At 52.7% G+C, this 9108-nt stretch overlaps 1 protein-coding gene across 1 annotated transcript in view; it reads left to right on the forward strand.

The window, feature by feature from the left end:
- The window catches only part of CHST3 (carbohydrate sulfotransferase 3), an 18829-nt gene extending 9979 nt beyond the window's left edge, over positions 1 to 8850 (forward strand). The window contains exon 3 of the mRNA XM_017746180.1: positions 8831 to 8850. Coding sequence (XP_017601669.1) covers positions 8831 to 8850 — 20 coding nt within the window. The remainder of the gene's footprint in view (positions 1 to 8830) is intronic.
- The last annotated feature ends 258 nt before the right edge of the window (positions 8851 to 9108 follow it).

A 9108-nucleotide genomic window follows, 5' to 3' on the forward strand; every position in this document is an offset into this window, starting at 1 on the left:
CGTGCTCCCGGCCGGTCCGGAGACGACCTGGGGGTCCCTGCTCCCGAAAAGGCTTCTCGCTGCTGCCAGATGGCAGCCCCGGGAGCCGGAGCATCCTGGCAGAGCTGGCCGCAGGATCCTGCAGAGCCTCAATTACACAATTTTTCCGGGAATGGGGAAGTGGTAAGGGTGAGGGGCGGTGGGGTCGGCAGCAGGGCCACCTCCCCAGCTCGGGAGCTGCATTGAGGAAGAAGAGGGTGAGGCCAAGCAGACGGGAACAGGACCAAGCACCTCTGCCTTGCTACCCCCATGCCAGCTGGGATGGGGCAAGGACAAAATCCCTGTGGTGTCAGCAAGCACCCAGACTCCAGAGACCTTACTGGTTTAGTGCCTTCATACACCAGCACAGACTGGAAACTGCCCACAGAGCCCTGGATGGCACTTGGGCTGCAACAAAATGAGGTGACTTTATGGTTTGGTGCTCTTCAAACTTGGTTTTGGAGGTTTGGGGTTTTTTTCCTTTTTTCCTGTGTATTTGCATACCGGGTGAATTTATTTATTTATGATGTGAAAAGGAGGGGAAGGCTGGTCAAGGAGCTAAGCCCAAAAATCAGAGCAGCACAACACAGCACAAAGGGAGACACCCAGGAGAGAGGTCACATTTTGGCGGGAGACAACCACGTGTCCTTCTGTATGAGTTCTGGAGAACCCGCAGGGACTGACGGGCTGTAACACCCCCAGCTCCCCGTGCAACAGCGACTGCGAACTTCAGCAGTGCTGAAGGACAGTCAGACATTCGATTAAAAACAAAACCACCAGCACAGAGTCCAAAGCACCTCCTGTCTTTTAGTATTGGTGGGTGTCCTCTGCCTGGGGGGAGCCCCAGAAATACCTGCCAACAGCACTCGTGAGTGACCAAACCTGGTAGAGGCCCAGGGAGTTTCAGGCTGTTTGTCATGTGCAGACATTGACCCAGTGCCGAGCTGCCCCCTCCAATTCGTATTTCGTTAATTAAAATGCCTATTTTTAGCTCTCTTTGTAGCTCATTCTTTTTCGCCCCCAAGTATTTTGGGTTATGGCAGCCACCTGAGGGAGAAGCTAAGCATTTTGGTGGAGAGTGGTTGTCTCCACCTAAGGCTTGCCTAGGAATCCTGAGGGGTCCCAGCATCTGCATGTCCCCTTCTTCCCAACTAGAGCTGTTGACCAAAAGCAAAAATAAATAAATGAAACGAGGCGGCGTCTGGCCACGCTGGGCTGCGCTTTGCAGCCCGGGAGGAATGCGCTGGGGCTTCGGCAACGGACTGCGGCTGGGCTGAGCTCACAAAAGCTGCGTTTTTGACCCAAGAGGGAGAACAGAGGCGGCACGGGCGGCATCTGGCTTCAAGGTGTGATTTCAGGGTGCTCGGTGCCAGCTGGATGGGGAAAGGACACGAAAGTGGGGATTTTTTGGCATACTCTCATCGCTCACAGGCAGCGTCAGCCTCCTCCCCGCCTCACACGCAGCTCTCGGCATCACAAGCAGCCCTGGGGCTGCTGAGTGAATCGGGTTTTGTTTGGAGGCTTCCTGCTGGGAAAGCAACGGGGTCACTGAGGTCAGATGGATATTCCGCAGCTGCGCGCTGGGAAAAGCCCACAGAGCTCAGCCAGCATGAGGGGCAGCACAGCTGGACGCAGGTTACTGGTAAATGCCTCTGGAAAAGCACCAGTAGGTTGGCTTTTGCAGAGAAAAGAAATTTTAGGGTAATTGCTTGTGAAACAGCATGAGGGGTGAGCAGCTACTGAGCTGCCACAGCCGAAGAGGGGGACACTGGTAAGTGCCCGATATCCCCCTCCCGTCCCGCCATGGGTAGAGGCGCATCGGGGCTTGGAAAGCCGGGTTCAGGGGACAAGGACAGGCAAATCCAGTAACAAGGAAAACAATCGGCGAGGGGGCTGGGAGCTGGGCTGAGCCGAAGCCAGAGGGGACGACGACAGCCGCCGTTCTCACCTGCGCTGCCTCAGCCCCGGCTGGCTCCAGCCTGCCACTGCTAGCCCAGCATAAGCATTTGGTCCTGGACACCCTCCAGCTTCCCGTCAAAAACGTCACAGGACAGAGAGAAAACATGCCCCCGACCCATGCAGATTTCCGCGGGGCTAATTGCTCCCATTAAACCCACGGACTCCCGCCCGGTGCCAGGCACATCGGGAAGCCATAGGGAACACGGCTCCGAGACTAGAGCAGCTGAATTCCCCCTGAGCTGGCTGGGGGGAGGTTTGTCCCCCCACAGGAGGGGCCTCCTGCTCACCCTGCTCTGGCTGCTGCCAGGCTTTGCCTGGCTCGTTCCCTAGAGGACGAAAGGCATGGATTTGGGAGGAAAAGCACGCATTGGGAAAGTCATAGCAAGAGACAATGCCTTAGAGCAAGGACATACATGCATCCAGACAGACCCCGCAGGAAGCCCACACCAGGAGCTGCAATGGATGCAGCCTCACCCTTTCTCATAGACACCAATGGGAAAAAAAAAAATCAATCCTCTTTTCAAAAGATCTAAGCTTTCAGAAATAAAACTGTACTAAAGCTTGGTTTAAAATAAGCAAATAAAAGAACCCCAACCTGCAGCTGTACTGCCTCCAGGCTCACCTCCCAGCCTGCTACAGCTGTGCTTTGGGGGGAATTCGGGAACATTGTGGTGACGCTGATTGTCACCAGAGAGACCTTTTCCACAAGTAGCCCAGACCAGCAAGGGGACACATGTCCCATGCGACAGAGCCATCAGCCACCGCTGCTTCTCCTTGGAGTCATTGCAGGTGACACAAGATGATTGTAGAACCAGTGAGAGCTTTAATAAATGATGGATGTGCCGTTCCCCTCTAAATGGGATCTTTCTGGGAAATTATTCCCTCCTGCCAGTCTAATCTGGAGCTGACTTTGGACAGGAGGTACATCCCGCTGTTTCTCTGCCTCCCTCTCAGAGCACTCAGGGCTGGCTGGGGCCATGCTGGCACGGCTGGGCTTGCTGTGGAGAGGCAGCCCTTGCTTGAGGCAGAAGCTGCTGGTGCCAAGTAAGAGAGCAGTCAAGGTGGGCAAGTCTCTAAAATGCCACTTTAGATGCCCTGCAGTTCAACACCCAGGTGGCCCTGATGGGCCATGAAGCCAAGCCACCAGGCTGGCCCACAGAAATCCATAAAAAGGCCTTTTTCCAGCCTGGCATGAGGTTTGTCCCAAACAGCAGAAGTGGTGGCTGCTCTGCCAGCTGCTCTAACCCCCCATTCCCTTCCCCTCACTTGTTCCAGCTCCATTTAATGGGATCAGATGAGCTAATCCCTCCTCACAGCACTATCAGATGGGATTTCTGCACAGGGGCTGGAGGGAAGGAAACCCATCATCCCAGCAATTGCCTGCCCTCACCCAGCCCTGCTGGCTTCTGCTGGAGGCCAGATCCACCCTTGCCCTTCTCTCCATCGTGGGGCTTGGTGTGGTTCCTGCAGGGAGCTGGTCTATGGCTACAGCTGCACCATCCAAACATCCAAACACTGGGTCACTGGGGAGACCCATGGGCCAGTGAGGGACCCATGAGGGCTGCAGAACATACAGACATTTCAGCATTAAATGACAACCTTGTTTTCTGTTGTGTTTTTCTAAGAGACTGCATGCCTGACCAGACTGCATTTCTTGGTCTGCATCCCATATTTATCCTGTAATTACACCTTCGGACAAAGGCTGCCTGTCTGTGAGGCCCATTTTTTTAAGGACACAGTTTTATTCTATGCTCTGCTTTCACTCTAGTGAAATCTGGGGGGCAAGGGGAAGAAACTCCCCACACTGGGAGTGAAAGCTGCTCTTTCTCAAAAGCTGCCCCAAGAGCAAAGGAGCTTGCTCAAGCCCTCTCCCTTTTCCTAAAGAAACCTCAGCTACTGACATCCTTTATGCTTCTCTACCACTCCACAAGGATTAATGCCACAAACCATGTTATCCCGTAAAAAAAGGTGTCACCACACTGTCAATCTGTGGGCTCTGCTGCTGCAGGAGCCAGAGAATTTACAAGGAGATCCCTGCAATCCTTATAGCCAGGCAACTGACATGAATAAAGCTGATAAATCTTCTTGTTGCACCTGCCTGGATCACAGCACAATAAGGGATGAATTCCCACAAAATGGCATTCTTGTAAAATTCCCAATGTCTGCTGTATGCTTGGCTCTGGAGGGCTAGGGAAGATCTGCATGGAACAAAACCCAAAGGCAGTTGCAGGAGCTGTTTGAGCTGGGGTTTCCTCCAAGGGAAAGAACAGCCCATGCTTGGTCCCTGCTCACCCCGTGCTGGGGGCTGACATGAGCCTGGCCACCCCTGGTTCCCCAAAACTTGCCTTGGGATGAGCCCCAATTTGTAGATGGCAATGGCAGGTAGGATGAAGCCTGTCACCACAGCACACTGAGCCTGGCTAACTCATCCTGCTGCATTGTGCAGGAAAAGAGGAGCTGGGGAGCACCTTGGCACAGAGCATGCTGCGATCCCAGGAAAAAGGAACAACATTGTGGCACAGCCCTGGGGTGGAGTGGAGAGAGATACCGACTCCCTGTGGCTCTTCGCATGGATACAAAGATCACCCTAACTGCAGAGACCATTGCATTTCACCGTTGGGGTTTTCCCACCCTTTTCTGGGTGGAATCTGTGACCAATTTATGGTCTGGCATGTACAGATATGCTGCCTATAAATACATGTGACTGGTCCAGCCTGACCAAAATAGGGTGATTTTGGTGCTGCCATCCATGGGAAACAGCTTGTCTTCTCAAGCCACCAAAAAACTGGAAATGAAAAATGAGGTTTGTTGGGGAGAGAATAAATATAAATGGGACCTTGTTGATTTCTGCTAAAAGTAGATTTTTATGTATAGGGTATAAAATAGCCAGTGTTGATGTTTAAAAACAGCCAGGAAGTGTCTGAATTGGCTTTTCCAGGTGATTCTTTGCCCTGAACTGACATGGTTCCACCTTGGCTGAAGCAGAGTTCCCTGGCATGTGGGGACAATCAGCTTATCCAGGCAAAATGGAGAGCTATGGGGCAAGGATGGGCCAGGCAGTTTGTCTAGAGGAATCCATCATCCCTGGGAGACTCAAAATCCTTCTTTCCCTGAAGCAGAGCCTCCAGGAGCATGGCTAGAGAGCTGCAGCCACACTGGTGCCACTGAGGCTGTCACAGGATGATGTGCAGGACATTTCTGTGGGCAGAGGGAATGTCGTGTGTGAGGCTGCTGATACAGGAGAGGATTTGGGGTTTTGCAGAGATGGCTGTGAGCCAGAAACAGAGTCTCCAGCAGCTTAGGCTTGGCAAAGAAGGATGGGGCCTTCAGCCTGGCCCAGGTGGAAGAGCTGCTCTCTAGAGGAGGGTGAAGGGAGGAATGTTATCCCTCTTCCAGCCTGTCTGGGATATTGCAAAGTTATGGAGGCCAAACTGCCCTGATGATCAGAGTGGGCAGGACAAAGATGCAGAGGCTTACAAGGGGTTTGGGCGAGTGCAGAGCAGGGGCACTTGTGGCATCCTAAAGTCTCCCCAGGCAGCACCGTTGTACCCATCCTTGGACTAATCAGAGGGATGTCTCTTAGCTCTGGATGATGTTGGATTAAACCTGATGAGGAGAGGACTCACAGACATGTATATATACCCATGCTGCCTGTCTCAGCATGGCAAACTGGGGCAGGACTGTCTCACAGAGCCCCTTCCCTACCCCTCTTCCTTCCCACTGGACCCCTGCCATCCTACAGGGAGCATTTGGTCCATGGGGCAGCTGTGAGGAAAAGTCCAGGGAGCCTGGAATGGGGCAGAGCAGGCCAATCACTGCCCTGGGCCTGCCCACCTGCCTCTGCCCCACCGACCACCAGCAGGAGACAGTCCCCTCTCTGAAGCTGACCAGCTTTCACCACCTGCCTGCAGCCAGCTGGAGAAATGTCATCAAAACATCCCATTTGCCAAACCTGAGACCTCACCTGTGCACAGAACGCTCCCTCTGCCCACAGCTTTGGGCATTCCGAGCTTCTTCCTGTTTGCCTGGGGTTGGATGTGAGGTTTGCAAAAAGGCTCCTTTTACCTTCCCTGTTTGCTCTGGACACTCTTTTTGCCATTGACCTTGTCTTGCTTGTTTATGCATTTCCAATTCACTGGCCCAGAAGATTTCCCCCCCTCTTTTTGAAAGGTTGCCCTGATCTTCTGTTGTCCAACCAGATTCACCTGATGGAAGCCCTCATATACCTGGAGGGGAAAACACCAGGTGACGGGGGAAGTTAGCAGAGTATTCCTGGAGTAATGGATTGCTCCTAGCAGTGGGTATGTGCTGTAAAATATAGGCAAATGCCTGGCATGAAAAGCCCAAAACTGCCTCTGGAAAAGACAGAGCTGGGCACAAAAGCGCAGAGGAATGGGGACAGGGCAGCAGCACTTGGGAAGTGGCAATTCATGCTCAGCATCCTCATCTGCTAGGAACGGGCCTTTGATCCAACTTTGTTCCAGCAGGATGAAATGCCAAGGAAGTTATACAGGTAAAGACAACCCTGCCAGGACTGAGATGGGTGTCACAAGGGGTGCCAAGCAAGCCTGTCCATGTAATTTGAGGGAAGAGCTTAAACTGGATTTAACTTGCGGAGTTCATCCCTTTAGAAGTGGCGGTGTGTTTGGTTTTTCACAAATTTTGCTCTGAATTGTGATTTCCCAAAGCCAGTAATTGCCAGGCTCTTCCAGCAGCCTCCTCACAGAGGTACCATGCCAGCACCAGGAAAAAAGACAGGAAGCAGACCTGGAGCACTGTTACCCGGGGGATATTTCCCAGCCTCTGGACATTCATAGCTCCTGGATCTCCCGGCCAGGACAGGTGCCTCTCTGTTTAGCAGCTGTGAAGGGTTTATATTGCACAGATTATTCAAAATCATTTTTCTCCTATTGAAAATTTTAGCATTTCCATCTGAGTCCTGTGTAACAAATAGCACCAACCTACCCTGACCTTTCCCATCAAGGACCTTTGCCACTCCAGCTTCGTTGTTGGCTGTTCCCTCCCTCCCCTCCCAGCTCTGTTCCAGGCTGTAGAGCGTGAGGTGCAGGAACGGCCCCTCCTGCTTTCGACCCCTTTGTCACCCTCCTTTCCCAGTTCCCGAGCCCCTCCTGCGGCCGAGGCAAGGGTGCCCTGGACCTTGGACGCCGTGTCCCGTGTCCCCACGGCCGAGCTGGCTGCACCCTCTGGCGGCAATCCTGAGTCCAGGCCCAGCTTTTCCAGGAAAATTCCTTCGTCGTCTCCCACCCACAAGGTTGGAGGGAGTTTTGCTGGGAGGGGGTTTTGGCACCGGGCTGTGTTTCGCTGAGGGAGGGATGAGGAGCAGGGGGGGAGCAGGGGAGTGTGGGGGCAGCTCTGCCAGCTCACACCACTGCAGTGTGTGCAGCAGCTATTTTTAGCCACAGGGCCAGCAGCTATATTTATCCAGAATGCCACAGGAGCCGAAAGTCTTCGGGGCAACTTCCGTGCTGCAGAAGAACACGATCTGGATGTCCTTTATACTGTCAACCTTCTCCACTCCCTACTCCCCTTCTCCAGGGGCCTTTGCTGCCTCCTCAGCCCTTCCCTGCTCCTCTTTATGTCACACTACCTCCACCATGGTGATGCTGAGCTCTTGTCCCTGCCCATGGTGGGGAGGTTGGAACTAGATGGTCTTTAAGGTCCCTTCCTACCCAAACCATTCTGAGATTCTGTGATCTTCCCTCCGTCCCTCTTGCACAGCCATCTCTGGGCTCCCTTTCCTGCTCCACTCATATCAAATACATGTTTTCTGTGTTTAAGTTGGACATCAGGAGGAATTTCCTCACAGAAAGGGTGATTAGACATTGGAACGGACTGCTCAGAGAGGTGGTGGATTCACCATTCCTGGACGTGTTTAAGGAGAGACTGGAAAGATTGAGTGCCATGGTCTGGTTGACATGGTGCTGTTTGGTCATAGGTTGGATTTGCTGATGTCAGAGGTCTGTTCCTAATTGATTCTGTGGTTCTGTAATCTTCATTTCCCTCTCCAAGGGGTTGTTTCTTTGGGTGGAGTGGGCCATCCTCTGCTGCATTATTCACCCAGCCTGCAGACTTGTGAAGTTTAGAGCACAGCTCTTGGCTTGTAAAGCCTTTGGTTCCCTTCTCATGTGGGTGTGTACATGGGGGACTGTTACGTTCTGGTTACCGAAGTTCTTAGAAATGCCTCTGCCCAAATTAAGGTGCAAAGGAGACCATATGCCAGTGACAATATTGTGGGAGAGAGAGAGAGTGAAAGAAAGAAGTAGAAAATAGGTGGGGGGGACAGAAAGAGAGTGACAGGGACAGAATAAGGAAAATATCACCATCTGTGGAGCCCAACGATGTTCCATTGATCCTCTCCATCTGGTCATCTTGGTGGTGAAGGTCCCCCCGGAAGGCATAGAATCCAATGGGTTAATACATACTCAGGCTAGGTAGGAAAACCCAGGCACCTCTCTGGGCGGGGGGAGTTTGCCATTGTCTCTTACAACAGACTCCAGGTTTGTCATACCACGTGCAGTCCTCTGGTGCAAGGCTTCAGGAATGACTCTGGGGGGCACTTTGGGGGGTCTTTGATGGATTATGTCACTGCCTCAGCTGCCTCCCACGGGGGATGTGGCCTGTGGGGCTGGGGGTTCCACAGCTGGGCCAGTTTGTGTTAGGGAGGATGGGTGTTCCCTGCCTCTGACCAGAGGTTACACCCGAAACCTCCTGCCCCTCCTCATTTTGGGGGGAGTAAACCTGGCTTCTGTGGGCTGTGGTCCCCCCCACCCCAAACTCAGGGAAGAATCTCTGCTGTGTTTGCGTTTCTTGTGGATGCATTCTTCTCCTTCAGCTTCGTTTGTTTTTCCCTAGGCCTGAGATGGTTAAAGAATGGTTTTTCCCTTTATCTAATCTTAGTGGTTTAATTTATAGTCCAAAGTCCCAGTCAGGTGTCTTCAGGGACGCTTCTTTTGTTGTAGCTTCTTTATACAGTTTTTGTTATAATAAGCAAAACTTTATATCAATGTTTGAGGCATGAACTATTTCAGTCTCTGACGGGGCCTAGGGCAGGTGGCAGGTGAAGTGCTCTGCGCTCGGGACACGGTGCTCGTCTGGCAGGAGCCATTCCCC

The sequence above is a fragment of the Corvus brachyrhynchos genome, unplaced genomic scaffold (assembly GCF_000691975.1).
Source record: "Corvus brachyrhynchos isolate BGI_N302 unplaced genomic scaffold, ASM69197v1 scaffold279, whole genome shotgun sequence".
Taxonomy (NCBI): Eukaryota; Metazoa; Chordata; class Aves; order Passeriformes; family Corvidae; genus Corvus; species Corvus brachyrhynchos.